General features: G+C 42.5%; 1 protein-coding gene across 2 annotated transcripts in view; it reads right to left on the bottom strand.

Moving 5' to 3' along the window:
- wdr44 (WD repeat domain 44) overlaps nt 1-18,070 on the bottom strand; it is a 126,691-nt gene extending 108,621 nt beyond the window's left edge. Inside the window, exon 1 of one of the 2 annotated variants that reach the window (XM_069893690.1) lies at nt 17,781-18,070. In XM_069893690.1, coding sequence (XP_069749791.1) covers nt 17,781-17,857 — 77 coding nt within the window. In that variant the 5' untranslated portion in view covers nt 17,858-18,070. Of the gene's footprint in view, nt 1-17,595; nt 17,658-17,780 lie in introns of those variants that run through there. The other variant, XM_069893691.1, reaches the window with a different exon arrangement.
- Nucleotides 18,071-19,547: the final 1,477 nt, after the last annotated feature.

Raw genomic sequence — 19,547 nt, 5'->3', positions numbered from 1 at the left:
AGGTCAATGGATGCCCTGCCATATTGCTTGGCGTGCCACAGGACAGCCACATGGGCTGCTAACCTGCGTGAGTCGCTGAAGACACCTTCCACGAGGAATAGGTGGAACAGTAAGCAGGGTCTGTGGCCGTCCATTAGCACCAGCGTATCGTTCATAAGGGCAGACAGCGTATAGTTGCCCAGGCCGTCCATGTGCAGCAGCCGTGCCACCTGTTTGCAGCAGGGAAGGCCGAAGGTGCAGGTAAGGAGTGCTTTAATTGCCTCATACCTGTTGATGGCTGATGTAAGAAGTCATCCAGAAGCCTCCTGGTCGAGTGAACTGACCTGTTCAAACCAGACAAGCAACTGTGAGGTCTAAAAGGTCAGAAGCTTCAGCACGACTGTGTTCTGTGTGCTCGTGTCGTTCACCGTGGAGCCCAAAATAGCATTTTGGACCACCAGGGTCACCACTGTGGTCGATGCACTGTGCAGCAAATGGAAAGAAAACACACGGAAGCTGTGAGTGAGCTGAACCAACCAACCAATTTTACTGGCTCTCAGAGAGCTAATCAGCACAACCTCCATGATCCTTTGTGGAGCCCTCTCACCCCTACCCTCCCACCAGGACCATTGTGACGTCAGCAAGTCGGTTGAGGATCAGTGCAGTCCAAACTATTCCAAACTTAACTAACAAAAGTGTCCTATCCTTACTAGAGTACAAGCCAAATAAATTTGACTTGCATCATATGGATCTAAACCACTCTTCTTGCAAACATTCTTGCACTCTTCTCTTTGGACTTTATGGAATTTCACTCATTACAACTAAAGGCTTTAAACTCATATTTAGAGTAGCAAAGTAAATCAAGGACAAGCATTTGCAGCATCAATTTTCCCAAACAATACAAACCAGCACTTCAATTAATACATGCAACTGTGTGAAAAACTTATTTGTAAACTACTGTTTTACATTTCAAGAACAGGATCCAAGTTGTTCTAACTATACCTGTACAACATAATAGAGTATAGTTTCAACTTCCTCAGCAAAGGCCAAAGTAAGTTAAATTTATCAAAATTTAGGAATGATATCAAAATAAGATATTTAAGCAAAAACATTTTGCTCATATTTTGGATCACTAGATTAAGGAATATTAATAGTTATTTAAGTAGGTTCATTCAAACTAAAAAAAATTATCTCACCTTAGAGCCTCTTTCTGTCACAGTTATTAATCTCCTCACCAAGTCAAATAACTGGCTCAGAGACTAGTACAAAAACTCTCAAAATCAATTGTTTTGTCTTGCTAAAGGTCCTTGAGCAATAAATCCCTGCTGTGGACCCACATCAAAGTCACTAATTTCCTGATCTGAGTTGATGCTGAAGGATAAACATCTTTAAACCATGTAAAATAATAACATTGCTCGATAAATAATTCATTCTCACTTGCTTCCATTACCACGCTTCAACTACCTCTATAACCGTATACATCCAAATACATTTAATGATTAGCATCTCCATTTTCTGTGCACTATGCAACAAAATTACTTGAAAACCTGGCCATCATAAATGGCAAGTTTATTGTCTTCTGACTGCACAAGTACAACCTGGTGAAACAGCATTCTCCAGTCCCAAGTGCAAAACATGGAAACACAGAACCAGACATAACACATATATAGAGATACATATACAGTACAAGTATTCATATATACAGTATCCAAATAAATAGTTTCATGAATATGAGTATCAGATGGCTGGTTATGAGCAGTTCCTTTGGTTATTCGGCATTCTCACTGACCATGGGACGAACTGTTCCTCAGCCTGGTGGTGCTGGCTCTGATACTCTTGTATCTCTTTCTCGACAGGGGATGCTGAAAGATGTGTGCAGGATTGAAGGAGCCCTCATTTATTTTTCATGCCCACTCCTGGTAGATCACATCAATGAGGTGGAGCGAGACTCCAATGATCCTCTCTGCCACTCTTACGGTCCTGTGAAATAACCTCCAATCCACTTCTCTATAGCAACTGTCCATACTGTGATCCAGCCAGCCATGATGTTCTCAATAGAGCTCCTGTAGAAGGTTGACATAATGGTAGCTGTAGCCTTTCCCACTTCAGTCGCCTCAGGAAGTACAGTGAGGAGAAGTGTGTGTGCATGATAGGTCACTGGTCAAGTGAACTCCAAAGAACTTGGTGATCTCCACTCCAGAGCTGTTGATGTGTAGTGGTGGGTGGTCATTCCTGGTCCTCCTTTTTTTTTTTTTTTAAATTTTTTATTTTTCACACCATAAATCACAATAGCCATGCTATACACTTTTTCTTTTCCACACATTTACAGTGACTTTTTCTCCCTCCCCCCTCCCCCCTCCCTCCTCCCAAGCCACCCCCCCACCCCCCCCCCCTCTCATCCATTTTAGGTATACAATCTAGGTTGCATTAATTCAGTTAGACAATGTTGTCATTCAACAAAAATACACCAGAAATTCTACTGAGTCCATTCTTTTCTTTTCTTCTCCTTCCATCAACTTAGGTAATGTTTGTTCCCGGTAGGTTTTCGCTATTGTATTTAATGTAAGGCTCCCATACTTGTTCGAATATTTCAATATTATTTCTTAAACTATATGTTATTTTTTCTAATGGAATACATTTATTCATTTCTATATACCATTGTTGTATTTTCAAATTATCTTCCAATTTTCAGGTTGACATAATACATTTTTTTGCTACGGCTAGGGCTATCTTGACAAATCTTTTTTGTGCATCTTCCAAGTCAATTCCAAATTCTTTATTTTTTATGTTACTTAGGAGAAAGATCTCTGGATTCTTTGGTATATTGTTTTCTGTTATTTTATTTAATATCTGATTGAGATCATCCCAAAATTTTTCTACTCTCTCACATGTCCAGATTGCATGAATTGTTGTTCCCCTTTCTTTTTTACATCGAAAACATCTATCAGATACTGTTGGGTCCCATTTATTTAACTTTTGCGGTGTAATGTATAGTCTGTGTAACCAATTATATTGTATCATACGCAGCCTCGTATTTATTGTATTTCTCATCGTTCCAGAGCATAACTTCTCCCATGTTTCCTTTTTTATCTTTATATTTAAATCTTGTTCCCATTTTTGTTTAGTTTTACCATTTGTTTCCTCATTCTCCTTTTCTTGCAGTTTAATATACATATTTTTTATAAATCTTTTGATTAACATTGTATCTGTAATCACATATTCAAGGTTACTTCCCTCTGGTAAACTCAAGTTGCTTCCTAATTTATCTTTCAAGTAGGATCTCAGTTGGTAATATGCCAGCGCTGTATCTCCAGTTATATTGTACTTATCTCTCATTTGTTCAAAGGATAAGAATCTACTTCCTGAAAAACAATTTTCTATTCTTTTAATCCCTTTTTTTTCCCATTTTCTAAAGGCAAGGTTGTCTATTGTAAAAGGGAGTAGTTTATTTTGCGTCAATATTAGTTTTGGTATTTGGTAATTTATTTTATTTCTTTCTACATGAATCTTCTTCCATATATTGAGGAGATGGTGTAATACTGGAGAAGTTCTATGTTGTACCAATTTTTCGTCCCATTTATATAATATGTGTTCAGGTATCTTTTCCCCTATTTTATCTAATTCTAGTCTCGTCCAGTCTGGTTTTTCCCTTGTTTGATAAAAATCTGATAGGTACCTTAATTGTGCGGCTCTATAATAATTTTTGAAGTTTGGCAATTGTAAGCCTCCTTGTTTATACCATTCTGTTAATTTATCTAGTGCTATCCTCGGTTTCCCCCCTCTCCATAAAAATCTCCTTATTATTTTCTTTAACTCTTTGAAGAATTTTTCTGTCAGTTGTATTGGCAATGCCTGAAATAAGTATAGTATCCTTGGAAAAATGTTCATTTTAATACAGTTTATCCTTCCTATCAGTGTTAGTGGTAGCTCTTTCCAATGCTCTAAATCGTCCTGTAATTTTTTCATTAGTGGATTGTAATTGAGTTTATATAATTGGCCTAGATTTTTGTTTATTTGCACACCTAGGTATCTTATTGCCTGCGTTTGCCATCTGAATGGGGATTCCTCCTTAAATTTTGAGAAATCCGCGTTATTCATAGGCATTGCTTCGCTTTTATTTACGTTTATCTTGTATCCCGACACTTCTCCATATTCCTTCAATTTCTTATATAGTTCTTTTATTGATAGTTCTGGTTCTGTTAAGTACACTATCACATCATTCGCAAACAGACTGATTTTATATTCCCTGTCTTTTATTTTTATTCCTTTTATATTATTATCTCTTCTTATCGATTCTGCTAGTGCTTCTATAGCTAGCGCAAACAATAATGGTGATAGTGGGCATCCCTGCCGCGTTGACCTGCTTAAGTTAAATTGCTTTGATACATGTCCATTTACTGTCACTTTCGCTAACGGTCCCTCATATAATGCTTTAATCCAATTAATAAACTTCTCCGGTAAACTGAATTTTTGCAATACTTTGAACAAGTAATTCCATTCTACTCTGTCGAAGGCCTTCTCTGCGTCTAAAGCAACTGCTACTGCCGGTGCTTTATTTCCTTCTACTGCATGAATTAAGTTAATAAATTTACAAATATTGTCTGTTGTGCGTCTTTTTTTGATAAATCCAGTTTGGTCTAAATTTACCATTTTCGGTACCTGTTCTGCCAATCTGTTTGCTAATAGTTTAGCTATTATCTTATAATCTGTGTTTAGCAGAGATATTGGTCTATATGACGCTGGTGAGAGTGGATCTTTCCCTTGTTTTAGTATCACTGTAATTATTGCTGTTTTACATGAATCTGGTAAGTTTTGTGTCTCATCAATCTGGTTGATTACATCCAGGAGGGGCGGTATTATTAGGTCTTTAAATGTTTTGTAGAATTCTATTGGGAGTCCATCCTCTCCTGGTGTCTTATTATTTGGTAAATTTTTTATTATCTCTTGTATTTCTACTGTTCCAAATGGTTCTGTTAATTTATTTTGTTCCTCTATTTGTAGTTTTGGTAGTTCAATTTTAGTCAAAAATTCATCTATTTTCCCTTCTTTCCCTTCGTTTTCGGTTCGGTATAATTGTTCATAGAATTCTCTGAAGTTTTCCTTAATTTCTTTTGGATTATATGTAATTTGTTTGTCTTTTTTCCTTGTTGCCAATACCATTTTCTTAGTTTGCTCTGTCTTAAGCTGCCATGCTAAGATTTTGTGTGTTTTTTCACCTAGTTCATAATATTTCTGTTTTGTCTTCATTATATTCTTCTCCACCTTATATGTTTGTAATGTTTCATATTTTATTTTTTTATCCGCCAATTCTCTTCTTTTGGTTGTATCTTCCTTTATTGCTAATTTTTTTTCTATGTTTATTATTTCCCTTTCCAACTGCTCTGTTTCCTGATTATAGTCCTTCTTCATCTTGGTTGCGTAACTTATTATTTGCCCTCTAATGAATGCTTTCATTGCGTCCCATAGTATAAACTTATCTTCCACTGATTCCGTATTTACTTCAAAGTACATTTTTAATTGTTTTTCAATAAATTCTCTAAAATCCTGTCTTTTAAGTAGCATGGGGTTTAATCTCCATCTATACATTCTTGGAGGGATGTCCTCTAGCTCTATTGCCAATAACAGGGGTGAGTGGTCCGATAATAGTCTAGCTTTATATTCCGTTTTCCTAACTCTCCCTTGAATGTGGGCTGATAACAGGAATAGGTCTATCCTTGAGTATGTTTTATGTCTAGTCGAGTAGTATGAGTATTCCTTTTCTTTTGGGTTTTGTTTCCTCCATATGTCCACAAGTTTCATTTCTTGCATTGATTTAATTATAAATTTGGTTACTTTGTTCTTCCTGTTAACTTTTTTCCCCGTTTTATCCATATTTGGATCCAAATTCAGGTTGAAATCCCCTCCTATTAGTATGTTCCCTTGCGTATTAGCTACCTTCAAAAAGATATCTTGCATAAACTTTTGATCTTCTTCGTTAGGTGAATATATATTAAGTAGATTCCAAAGCTCTGAATATATCTGACATTTTATCATAACATATCTCCCTGCTGGATCTATTATTTCCTCTTCTATTTTAAATGGCACATTTTTGCTAATTAATATAGCCACTCCTCTTGCTTTTGAATTATACGATGCTGCTGTTACATGTCCAACCCAATCTCTCTTTAATTTCTTGTGCTCCAATTCAGTTAAGTGTGTTTCTTGGACAAATGATATATCTATTTTTTCCTTTTTCAGTAAATTTAGTAGTTTCTTCCTTTTAATTTGGTTATGTATTCCATTAATATTTAGAGTCATATAGTTCAGCGTAGCCATTTTATATTTTGTTTATCTTCTCTTTCCGTTTTTCCATCATTACCTTTCCTCCTTTTCCATTTCTGTTTTCTTATTTTCAACTCTTTACCAGACAACATTCCTACAACATCCAACATTTTCCTTATTCTCCTATTTCTATCTTCTTTATCCCCAATCTCCCCTTCCCCTCCTGAGTTGCCCTTTATCCCTTGTCGGACAACCACATCTCCCCTCTCCATTTGGATTTGCGAATCCACTCGCAAGCGTCAACTGATTTTGCAGTGACCGCTCTTTTCCCCCACCCAGCCCCCCCCAGAAAAGATTTCGCTTTTTATATGTCACAAAGGTCACTCTTTTAATTCCTTCCTTATTCTCTCTATTCCATTACCTTCCCTTATTAATTCTTGTCTATACTCTCTATGTTTTCCTCTAATTACAGATACTTTCACATATGCCCATTGTCTCTATTCACTCTTATACCTCTTTACCCGCATACATATCAATCGTGGTCATTTTTACCCTTCTTACCCGTCTTCATCCCTCAGTCTATTTTTGTCTTTACCCACATACATATCAATCGTGATCATTTTTGCTCTCATTACCCGTCTTCATCCCTCAGTCTATTTTTGTACTTGTTCTGCAAATTTTCGTGCTTCTTCTGGATCCGAGAATAGTCTGTTTTGTTGTCCTGGAATAAATATTTTCAATACCGCAGGATGCTTCAGTGTACATTTATATCCTTTCTTCCATAAAATCGCTTTTGCTGTATTGAACTCTTTTCTCTTCTTTAGGAGTTCAAAGCTTATATCTGGATAAATGAAGATTTTTTGCCCTTTATACTCCAGTGGTTTGTTGCCCTCTCTTACTTTTTCCATTGTCTTCTCCAGTATCTTTTCTCTTGTAGTATATCTTAGGAATTTTACTACAATAGATCTTGGTTTTTGTTGTGGTTGTGGTTTAGGGGCCAATGCTCTATGTGCCCTTTCTATTTCCATTTCTTGCTGTAGTTCTGGACATCCTAGGGCCTTAGGGATCCATTCTTTTATAAACTCCCTCATATTCTTGCCTTCTTCATCTTCCTTAAGGCCCACTATCTTTATGTTATTTCTTCTGTTATAATTTTCCATTATATCTATTTTTTGGGCTAGTAATTCTTGTGTCTCTTTAGTTTTTTTATTAGATTCCTCCAATTTCTTTTTTAAGTCTTCTACCTCCATTTCTGCTGCTATTGCCCGTTCTTCCATCTTGTCCATTTTTTTCCCCATTTCTGTTAAGGTCATATCCATTTTATTTATTTTCTTTTCTGTGTTGTTTATTCTTCTTCTTAAATCATTGAATTCCTGTGTTTGCCATTCTTTAAATGACTCCATGTATCCTCTAACAAGAGCAAGTATATCCTTTACCTTGCCTTTCCCTTTATCTATTTCACTGTATTCTTCCTCTTCTTCTTCCTCTAGGTTGACCATCTGTTGTTTCTTTGCTGCCCTTTCCTCCTCTTCTTTCTTGTTTCCATTGTCTTCTGTGGTCTCTTCTTGCTGCAGGTGTTCTGCAGCTGTCGTTGCCGGCTGTGGAGATCGACTCCCCAGCTGGTCCCCCCTCCCGTCGGTGTGTTTTTTTTCATGCGCATCGCGCATGCGCGAGGAGTCGCGCATGCGCGGTTGCGCACTTTTACTCGGCTCTGTGAGCCATTGTTGTAGTTCTTTTTCTACCGACCTGAGGTAGTGGGGTCTTCTCTCCACAGCGGGCCTCTTCGGACAGGTAAGGCCTTCACCTTTTTCCTCCGTTGTCTTCTCTTCCTCTCTTCTTTCCGTTGATTTTGATTTTTCTCCTTTTGTCTCCATCTTCTTTCCACCTTTATACTCACTTTTCTTTAACTTGTATTTCTATGCCTTTGTATTTTCTCTTGTTTTTCCCGACTTTTCTGGAGAGGGCTGGAGTTCACCGTCTGGCCACTACTCCATCACGTGACTCCCCTTTCCTGGTCCTCCTTTAGGAAGTCCACTATCATCTCCCTCGTCTTGTCCACCGTGAAATTTAGGTTGTTACTCTCACACACCTCATGAGATTTACCACCTCTCCTCTGTAGTGCAACTCATTGTTGCTGATGAGGCAAACTACCATTGTGACATCTGCAAATTTGATAACACTGATGGAGCTGGAACTGGCAATGCAGCTGTAGCACGAACAGGAGTGGGCTGAGGTGCACTAGAGCTCAATGTTCTGCCACCCATCCAGACAGATTGCAGTGTTTCCGTTAGGAAGTCCAGAATCCAGTTAAAATGAGGGTGTTGAGTCCCAGTGAGGTCAGCTTCTCCACCAGCCTCTGGGGAATAATCATATTAAATGCCGAGCTGAAGTCGATGAACAGCGTCATTCTACAGGTGGGTCAGGTCGGAAAGAAAGGACAAGGCAATCCATTTTGTTTTTAATATAATTATTATCCAATAAATTCTGAAATTGGACTCAATTGTTACTAGGTAACTCTGTGAGCTTCATACTTCAATATATCCTCAACTTATTTGGAACACTATAAAAATATACAGATATATTTCTTTAACTTTAATTGGAATTTTTTTTTTTAAAGTTCTGCATTTGATCCTGATGTTACACCAACGCAATTAAAAAGCATCAAGGGCAAGAGATGGGTATTTTTGGTTAAAAAAATGTTTTATTTCAGCTGGCCAAGCAGCACCTATTGGTGGGGGGGTTGTGAAGAAAGAGAATTTGTTAACCTTTCAGGTCAAAACAATTTATCAAGACTAGAGTTATACAAGAAAATCTGGAAATACTGTAACTAGTTCAATACACAAAAATCCTGGAGAAACTCAGCAGGTGTGTTCTTTAGCGTTAAGATACATAACCAACTTTTCAGTACTAGCCCTTTGTCAAGATATGAGCAAAAAGCAGGCAGGCGTCCAAATAAAATGGTGGAAGGAAGGGAAGGAGACTAATTGTGGATAGGAAAAATAACCAATATAGCTCATATTTATTTTCAATAACTTTGCCCTTCCACAGGGAACAATCAATGTTCATATGCAGAGCAATGATTTTTGAAGGAGCCAGTGTAGACAAGCTTAGGCCTATAAACTTAACATCCCATAAGAACATTTTTTCATGGAAACTTCTTCTTCTTTGGCTTGGCTTCGTGGACGAAGATTTATGGAGGGGTAATGTCCACGTCAGCTGCAGGCTTGTTTGTGGCTGGCAAGTCCGATGCGGGACAGGCAGACACAATTGCAGCTGTTGCAAGGGAAAATTGGTTGGTTGGGGTTGGGTGTTGGGTTTTTCCTCCTTTGTCTTTTGTCAGTGAGGTGGGCTCTGCGGTCTTCTTCAAAGGAGGTTGCTGCCCGCCGAACTGTGAGACGCCAAGATGCACGGTTTGAGGCGATATCAGCCCACTGACAGTGGTCAATGTGGCAGGCACCAAGAGATTTCTTTAGGCAGTCCTTGTACCTCTTCTTTGGTGTACCTCTGTCTCGGTGGCCAGTGGAGAGCTCGCCATATAACACGATCTTGGGAAGGCGACGGTCCTCTATTCTGGAGACGTGACCCACCCAGCGCAGTTGGATCTTCAGCAGCGTGGATTCGATGCTGTCGGCCTCTGCCATCTCGAGTACTTCGATGTTGGTGATGAAGTCGCTCCAATGAATGTTGAGGATGGAGCAGAGACAACGCTGGTGGAAGGTTCTAGGAGCCGTAGGTGATGCTGGTAAAGGACCTATGATTCGGAGCCGAACAGGAGTGTGGGTATAACAACAGCTCTGTATACGCTAATCTTTGTGAGGTTTTTCAGTTGGTTGTTTTTCCAGACTCTTTTGTGTAGTCTTCCAAAGGCTTTATTTGCCTTGGCGAGTCTGTTGTCTATCTCGTTGTCGATCCTTGCATCTGATGAAATGGTGGAGCCGAGATAGGTAAACTGGTTGACCGTTTTGAGTTTTGTGTGCCCGATGGAGATGTGGGGGGGCTGGTAGTCATGGTGGGGTGCTGGCTGATGGAGGACCTCAGTTTTCTTCAGGCTGACTTCCAGGCCAAACATTTTGGCAGTTTCCGCAAAGCAGGACGTCAAGCGCTGAAGAGCTGGCTCTGAATGGGCAACTAAAGCGGCATTGTCTGCAAAGAGTAGTTCACGGACAAGTTTCTCTTGTGTCTTGGTGTGAGCTTGCAGGCGCCTCAGATTGAAGAGACTGCCATCCGTGCGGTACCGGATGTAAACAGCGTCTTCATTGTTGAGGTCTTTCATGGCTTGGTTCAGCATCATGCTGAAGAAGATTGAAGAGGGTTGATGCAAGAACGCAGCCTTGCTTCACGCCATTGTTAATGGAGAAGGGTTCAGAGAGCTCATTGCTTTATCTGACCCGACCTTGTTGGTTTTCGTGCAGTTGGATATCCATGTTGAGGAATTTTGGGGGGCATCTGAGGCATTCTAGTATTTGCCAAAGCCCTTTCCTACTCACGGTGTCGAAGGTTTTGGTGAGGTCAACAAAGGTGATGTACAGTCCTTTGTTTTGTTCTCTGCACTTTTCTTGGAGCTATCTGAGGGCAAAGACCATGTCAGTAGTTCCTCTGTTTGCGCGAAAGCCGCACTGTGATTCTGGGAGAACATTTTCGGCGACACTAGGTATTATTCTATTTAGGAGAATCCTAGCGAAGATTTTGCCTGCAATGGAGAGCAGCGTGATTCCCCTGTAGTTTGAGCAGTCTGATTTCTCGCCTTTGTTTTTGTATTTTTGTACAGGGTGATGATGATGGCATCACGAAGGTCCTGAGGCAGCTTTCCTTGGTCCCAGCAGAGCTTGAAAAACTCATGCAGTTTGGCATGCAGAGTTTTGCCACCAGACTTCCAGACCTCTGGGGGGGGGATTTCATCCATACTTGCTGCTTTGCCACTTTTCAGTTGTTCAATTGCCTTATATGTCTCTTCCCGGGTGAGGAACTCATCCAGCTCTAGCCTTAAGGGCTGTTGAGGGAGCTGGAGCAGGGCGGATTCTTGGACTGAGCGGTTGGCACCGAAAAGAGATTGGAAGTGTTCTGACCATCGGTTGAGGATGGAGATCTTGTCGCTGAGGAGGAAACTACTAAATAACAAAAACCCTAGCTAATTTTACTATAAATGAAAACTACAAAGCCACATCAAGTGTTACTAAGGTTAATATCAAGCAATGCTTTTTGCAATGAGGCATAGTTTATTTTCCTTCCACCTTTTCCAATTGAATCAAAATTATCCACTTAGAAACATCTCAACTGATGGTTCAGCAAAAAAATGTACAAAAATGGATTACATACTTTTTATATTAAACATATTTAGAGAAAGCAGCTGAATTTGGAGAGAAGAGGTTCAATCATCTGATTGCAACTTTAAACAAATAAAACTTTTAACCAATACAACTGTTACATTAAATAATAGCAGAAATCCAGATCTCTACAGGAGGATTAGGTACAACCTGTGGAAGGGCAACATAGCAGCCAAGAAGCAATTCCAAGGGAACTGAGAGATAGTCACTTGCCAGCTATGCCAGGAATTGCAAGCCATTACATCCAACAAGGAGAGGCCAAGCATCATAAATGGCTGTGGTGCCTCATTACTGGATAAACTGAAACCTTTTTATGCTCACTTTGAGAACTTAATGATACCTATGAGAATCCCTGCAGAAGCTGACGACCCTGTGATTTGTCTCTGAAGCCAACGTCAGAACATCCTTCAAGAGGTTAAACCCTGGCAAGCAGTCAAGCCCTGGCAGAGTACTGAAAACGAAGTAGCTGGGATGTTCACAGACATTTCAATCTCGCAGTGCTGTCATTGGAGACCCCAACCCCAAGTGAAAGTGGACTACTGCCAGGAGTGGGGCAAATGTTGCTAGCTCTGTGGAGAGCACCCCAGTGGCTACAGATCTTAGCAACGAATATACAGTATTGGATGAAGTAGGGGAAGATAACCTGCCAGAGGTAGCGCCAAAGGAGACAGTGGTACGGAAGGAGAAGAAGGGGAACAAGGTGGTCATTGGGGACTCCATCGTTAGGGGAACGGACAGAAGATTCTGCGAACCTGACAAGTGTTCCCGTATGGTGTGTTGCCTCCCAGGAGCCAGGGTACGTGACGTCTCGGATAGGGTTCAGAGTATCCTGGGGGGGGAAGGAGACCGGCCAGAGGTCCTGATACACGTGGGCACAAATGACGTAGATAGATTGAAGGAGGAGATCCTGAAGAGAGACTACCGTGAGCTTGGAAGGAGGTTGAGAAGCAGGACCTCCAGGATTGTAATCTCGGGGCTGCTTCCTGTACTGTGCGAGGGTGGGGGCAAGAATAATAAAATCAAGAGGTTAAACGTGTGGCTGAGGGAATGGTGCAGAGTGCAGGGATTCAGGTTCATTGACCATTGGGATCTCTTCTGGGGAAGACGGGACCTATACAGGAGGGATGGTTTACACCTGAATGCGAAGGGGGCCAATATACTGGCAGTTAGGTTTAATAAAGCTGTCGGAGCTGATTTAAACTAATTTGGCAGGGGAAAGGGAACAGGACTGATAGGGAAGTAGATAAGAGAGAGAATATAGGGGTGGTTCCGATAGACGGTGAAACAATAAGGAATAAGGGAGCTAAAAGTGATAGGAGAATAAGAACGAATGCACCAAGAACCAAGGTGGAGGGAGAAAGGAGGTATGGCATCAAGGTATTGTGTATGAATGCAAGGAGTGTAAGGAATAAAATGGATGAGCTTGAGGCGCAAATGGCGATGGGAGGTTATGACATTGTCGGAATAACGGAGACATGGCTGCGGGAAGGGCAGGATTGGGAAATAAATGTTCCAGGGTACACGTCCTTTAGAAAGGACAGAAAGTTAAGAAGAGGAGGTGGGGTAGCTCTGTTGGTAAGAAATGAGATTCAGGCGTTTGAAAGGAAGGACATTGAAACAGGTGAGGTACACTCTGTTTGGATTGAATTAAGAAATTGCAAGGGCAAGAGGAATATAATGGGGGTCATTTACAGGCCTCCGAAAAGTAGCTCAGATATCGGTGGTAGTATAAATCAGGAATTAAGAGTGGCATGTCAAAGTGGTAGCAATACGGTAGTTATGGGGGACTTCAACATGAAGGTAGACTGGGATAATCAGACAGGGGCAGGAACACAAGAGAGCGAGTTTATAGAATGTCTACGAGATACTTTCTTGGAACAGCTAGTGGAGGAACCTACCAGGGGGAAGCCGATTCTGGACTGGGTGCTGTGCAGCGACGCAGACTTAATAAGTGACCTTGATGTAGGGGAGCCATTAGGGAATAGTGACCATGGTATGGTTACTTTTAAGCTGCAATTAGAAAGGGAAATGGAAAGGAAGTCGGAAGCATCTGTACTTCAGTTAAATAAAGGGAATTTTGCAGCTATGAGGGAGGAGCTATCCAAAATAAAATGGGAAGATACACTAGCTGGGAGGACAACTGAGGAAAAATGGCAGGTTTTTAAGGACATTTTTCACAGGATTCAGGACAAATTTATTCCAAAGTGGAGGAAAGGCTCTAGGAGATGCAAATGGCAGCCCTGGCTAACTAAGGAAATCAAGTGCATTATCAAGTCCAAAGGGAGTAATTATAAGATAGCGAAGCAGAGTGGGAAATTAGAGGATTGGGAAACCTTCAAAGAACATCAGAGGGTAACTAAGAAAGCCATAAGAGACGGTAAAATGAAGTACGAGAGGAAATTAGCAGATAATATTGCGGAGGATAGCAAAAGCTTTTTTAAGTATGTGAAGAGGAAGAAATTGGTTCGGTCTAAAATTGGCCCTTTGAAAATGGGCAAGGGTGAAATTATTACCGGAAACAAGGAGATGGCAGAGGAATTTAACAAATACTTTGCAACTGTCTTCACCAAGGAGGATATAGGTTATAGTCAGTTAGAGGGTAGTGGTCATGTGGTACCAAGAGACTTGGGGAACTTTACTGGGGAGGTAGGGGATCTAATGGATATCCGGATCCAGAAGCAGGAGGTTATGAGTAAATTGTTGGGACTGAGGGCTGATAAAACCCCAGGGCCTGATGGGCTGCATCCTAGGGTGCTTAAAGAGGTGGCTATGGAAATTGTGGAGGCACTGGTCGACATTTTCCAAAGTTCCATAGATTCCGGGGAGGTCCCTGAGGATTGGAGAGTGGCTGATGTGGTGCCGCTTTTTAAGAAAGGAGGGAGGGAGAAAACGGGAAATTATAGACCGGTTAGCCTGACTTCAGTAGTGGGGAAGATATTGGAGTCCATCATAAAAGGAGAAATAGCAGAACACTTAGTCAGTAATAATAGTATAAGGGCTAGTCAGCATGGATTCCTTAAGGGTAAGTCATGCTTGACTAACCTTCTGGAATTTTTTGAGGATGTGACAGAGGGTGGACTCGGGAGAGCCAAAGGATGTGGTGTATTTGGACTTTCAGAAGGCCTTTGATAAGGTACCGCACGGGAGTCTAGTGGGCAAGATCAGGGAGCATGGTATTGGAGGTAAGGTGCTGACATGGATAGGAAATTGGTTAAGAGATAGGAAACAAAGGGTTGGAGTAAATGGGTCTTTTTCAGAATGGCAGGATGTGACGAGTGGAGTGCCTCAGGGATCGGTGTTGGGTCCTCAGTTGTTTGTAATTTATGTTAATGATTTGGATGAGGGGATTATAAATAACATGAGCAAATTTGCAGATGACACTAAACTGGGTGGCGGTGTGGGGTGTGAGGAGGATGTAAGGAAAATGCAGAGGGACTTGGACAGGCTGGAGGAGTGGGTGGCTAAATGGAAGATGAATTTCAATGTGAGGTTATTCATTTTGGGGGAAGTAATAGGAAAGCTGAGTATTATTTAAATGGAGACAAGCTAGGGAGTGGGGAAGTGCAAATGGATCTGGGTGTACTTGTTCACCGGTCACTGAAGGCTAGCATGCAGGTTCAGAAAGCTGTGAAGAAGGCAAATGGAATGTTGGTTTTCATAAAGAGGGGATTGGAGTATAGGAACAGAGACGCCCTTCTGCAGTTATACAGGGCCCTGGTGAGACCCCACCTGGAGTATTGCGTCCAGTTCTGGTCTCCAAACTTGAGGAAGGACATACTAGCTATAGAGGGTGTGCAGCGCAGATTTACAAGGTTAGTTCCAGGGATGGCAGGGTTGTCATATGCAGCAAGGCTAGAAAAACTGGACTTGTATCCATTGGAGTTTAGAAGGATGAGGGGGGACATGATTGAGGTATACAAAATCATCAGGGGGATAGACAAGGTGAAGTCTGATTACTTGTTCCCAATGATGGGGGAGACGAAGACTAGAGAGCATAGTTTAAGAATACAGGGTAGGCCCTTTAGGACGGAGATGAGAAAGCATTTTTTTTACCCAGAGAAGTGTGAATCTGTGGAATGCTCTGCCACAGAGGGTGGTAGAGGCGGATTCGCTGACTATGTTCAAAAGAGAGTTAGATAAGACTCTTGTGGGTAACGGAGTTAAGGGTTATGGGGATAAGGCTGGAAAGGGGTACTGATGGTAATGATCAGTCATGATCTAAAATGGCGGTGCTGGCCCGACGGGCCAAATGGCCTACTCCAGCTCCTATTGTCTATTGCTTCAAAAGGGCATTAATTATCTCAGTGCTCAATGACTATCATCCAGTAGCACTGACATCAACTGTGATGAAATGATTTGAGAGGTTGGTCATGGCCAGAATTAACTCACACCCAAGTGAAGATCTGGACCCACTACAATTCACCTACCATCACCATCACTCCACAGAGATGCACAGCCCTGGACCACCAAGAGCAGAACACATAGATCAGGCAACACTTCATCAACTATAGCTCAGCTTTCAAAACTATCATACCTTCAGTGCTGGTCAACAAGTTCCAAAACCTGGGCCTCTGCAGCTGGATCCTTAACTTCTCATTGGAAGACCACAATCAGTATGCATCTTCTCCTCACTGAAGATCAAAGCCCAATGCTCAACTCACATACACCCATCACAGTGTGACTAGACTTAATTAAAATGCTGTCTACAAATTTGCCAATGACACCGTGGTAATCGGCAGAATCACAGACAGCAACGAGGAAGCCAGATGAGTGGTGCCACAACAACAATCTTGAATTCAACTAAGGAGCTGATTATGGACTTGTAGAAGGGAAAAATCAGAACACAAACCAGTCTTCATCAAGTGATCAGCGGTCGAAAGGGTCAAAAACTTCCAGTTCCAGGGAATCAACATCTGAGGTTCTGTCCTGAGGCCTTCATGTCGATGCAATTGCAAAGAAGGCTCAACAGCAATTATACTTCTTGAGGAGTTTGAGGAGATTTGGGGTGTCACCAAAGACTTCCAAATTTCAACAGGCATAGTGTGGAGAGCATTCTGACAGAGTGCTGCTGTTTTCTACGTCGGTGCCAATGCACAGGACAAGAAAAAAATAGAGTTGTGAACATCACAGGCATCAGTCTCCACTCCATCAAGGACTACAAAAAAATGGCATCTTAAGAAAGTAGCCTCTACATCAAGGACCTTCACCACCCAGACCATGCCCTCTACACACTGCTATCATCAGGAAAAAGGTACAGATGCCCGAAGACGAACACCCAGCAGCACAAGTACAGATTCTTCCCCTCTGCCTTCAGGTTTTTGAATGGCCAATGAACCAGATATTAATTCACTTTCTCTTATTTTTGCACTCTTATTCATCTTAAAATGTAATTTTATAGCAACATTTGCACTGTAATGCTGCCACAAAATAACACATTTCATGACGTGCTCAAAACAATAAATTCTGATTTCAACTTTAATCACTCTTCCAAAGATAATACTCATTCAACAGATCAGTATTTTTATATTTATATACTGCAACTAAAAAAAGTGTAAAAGACACAAAGCTCATTAAACATTGGACAAATTGAGACAGACAGGTGCTGGGACTAAGAGGAGGGTGAATGAAGAGGGTCTGCTCATCAGGGGAATTAAGAGAATATCCCAAGGCAAGGTGGAGAGAGAGAGGTAAAAGGCCAGAAGAGGAGTTAGGAAGGAATTGCCAGTGTGCAGAATAGTAACGAGAATGGGGGCGGATGGGTGGGGAGAAAATCAGGGGGGACAGAAAGGGAGAGGGAGCATTGAGTGGGGACGGGGGTCACAGGGTTAGCATTGGGTGGGTGGGTGGGAGGGAGGTTGCAAAGATATTGGAATCTGGAGCAAAACAAGACTGTTTGAGAACTCCACCTTTCCCCACCCCGGCGCTGCTCGACCCGCTGAGAACTTCCAGCGGCTTGCTTGTTTTACAGACACAATGAGATGGCCTCCGGCCCGTTAACGATCACGGTGGGGTCTCCCCGGCCGCAGCCCACCTGGATCCCACCACTGGTCCACTGTCCATCCCCATGACCGCCCGTCCGGATCCTCCTCTCCTCCCAAGGCCCGGTTTGCCCCTCCCCTCCAGACCCGCCCGGCAGTGACCCAATCCACCCCCCGCCGTCCCCTAGCGCGCCCTCCCCCCACCACCGACCGGCTCCAACCCTCCAGCCGCACTTACGCAGCCGGCGACGGGACCGCATTGACCTCTTCGGCCGCATCGAAGAACTCCTCAGCGTCGCTGGTATCGGACGCCATTTACATCCCGGGGACGGGGAGGACGAGCCGCTGCCGACCAAGACCCCACCAGAATGCGCCGGCTCGGCTCAGCGGCAACGAGGCCTCGCCCCTGTGTGTTGTGTGTGCGCGCGCCGACAGCAGCCCGCGTCGAACGGCCACACCGAGCCGCGAAACCCCCCTCTTCTCGCGTCTGCGCCACCGCGCGGGGGCTCGGCTGTTCCCGGCCGCGACGTGAAATCTCGCGAGAGCTGGCAGCTCCCGGTCCGAGGGAGGACGCAAGTGAAGGAGTGAATGGTGTGAGGGCGATTGGTTGTGTTATAGCCTAGTGTCGGTACAGCCCAGGGACGCCCTGTGCAAAATCACAATGCTGGAGGAACCTAGCAGCTCATTGTGCTTTTTATTAGCAAAGGTACATAGCCAACGTTTCGGGCTTGAGCCTTTCATCATCCATCAAGGTATGGAAAAATGTCGGCAGGCGTCTGAATAAAAAGGTATGGGAGGATGTTCACGGTCCCAAAGGCAGGTGGTAATAGATGGAGAAGGAAGGGCACAGCGGCGCAGGGTAGGATGTGGGTCCAGATGGATGGCATTAACATCACTTTTTCCAGTTTCTGCTAAACTATTCTCCCTCCCTCCCTTGCCCCTGCCTTCTTTCTCTCAGCTCTCTACACCTTTCCCTCTCCATTCATAGAACCATCCCCCCCCGCCCACCTACTGCTGTCCTCTCCCTCACATCTGTTACCTCCTGCCTTTGGGACCGTGCTCCTCCCCTTACCCGACCCCTTTACCTTTTTTGATTTCAGCGCCTGTCAACATTTTTCCATACCTTGGTGAAGGGCTCAAGCCAGAAACGTTGGATATGTATTCATCAAATAAGGGGCACTGTTTGACCTGCCAAGTTGCTCCACCATTATGTTTCTAACTTCTACCACAGTAACTGCAGCCTTTCATGTCTTACCTCTTACAACCTGTGCAACTTGACTCTGTCAGGAATATCTGCTACCTCTCCACTATACAGATTCCTCAAGACAAACTCAATCAGATTTCATATTCATTGTCAGAGTGTATATATCTCATTGCATACAACCTTGAGATTCTTTTTCCTGCAGGTGAGGCAGAATTACCACTTCTTGGTAAAGCAAATAAAAAACTACATGGCCTACACACATAAACAAATAAATGTAAACAGATAAAGAAATGTATACAAACTAGAATACAGAGAGAATAAAAAATCAATAGTGCAAAATTTAGAGACCTTAAATGAGTTTGTTGTTGGGGAGGCTGATGGTGGAGGGATACCAGTTATTCATGAATGTGGTGATGTGAGTTCTATATCTTAGTGGTGGCAGTGAAAACAGAGCATGTGCTAGGTGGTGTGGATCCTTGATGATTGCTGCTGCTCTCCAACGGCAGCGTTTCCCATTGATCTTCACAAATGATGGGGAGGGTTTTGCCAGTGATGTCCTACCTTTTACAGGGCTTTGCGTCAGGGGTATTGGTGTCACCATACCAGACCATGATGCAGCTCGTCAGCACACTTTCCATCACACTTCTGTAGAAATTTCCCAGGGTTTCTGACATCATACAAAACCTCCACAGCCTCCTATGGAAGTAGAGGCGCTGACGTGCTTTCTTCACGATGTCATTCATGTGTTGGGTTCAGGAGAAATCTTCTGATTTAGTGACTCCCAAGAACTTAAATTTTGCT

This window comes from Narcine bancroftii, chromosome 8, assembly GCF_036971445.1.
Source record: "Narcine bancroftii isolate sNarBan1 chromosome 8, sNarBan1.hap1, whole genome shotgun sequence".
Classification (NCBI taxonomy): domain Eukaryota; kingdom Metazoa; phylum Chordata; class Chondrichthyes; order Torpediniformes; family Narcinidae; genus Narcine; species Narcine bancroftii.
The sequence above is the reverse complement of the archived record's forward strand: the minus strand, read 5'-3'. Positions and strand labels throughout refer to the sequence as shown.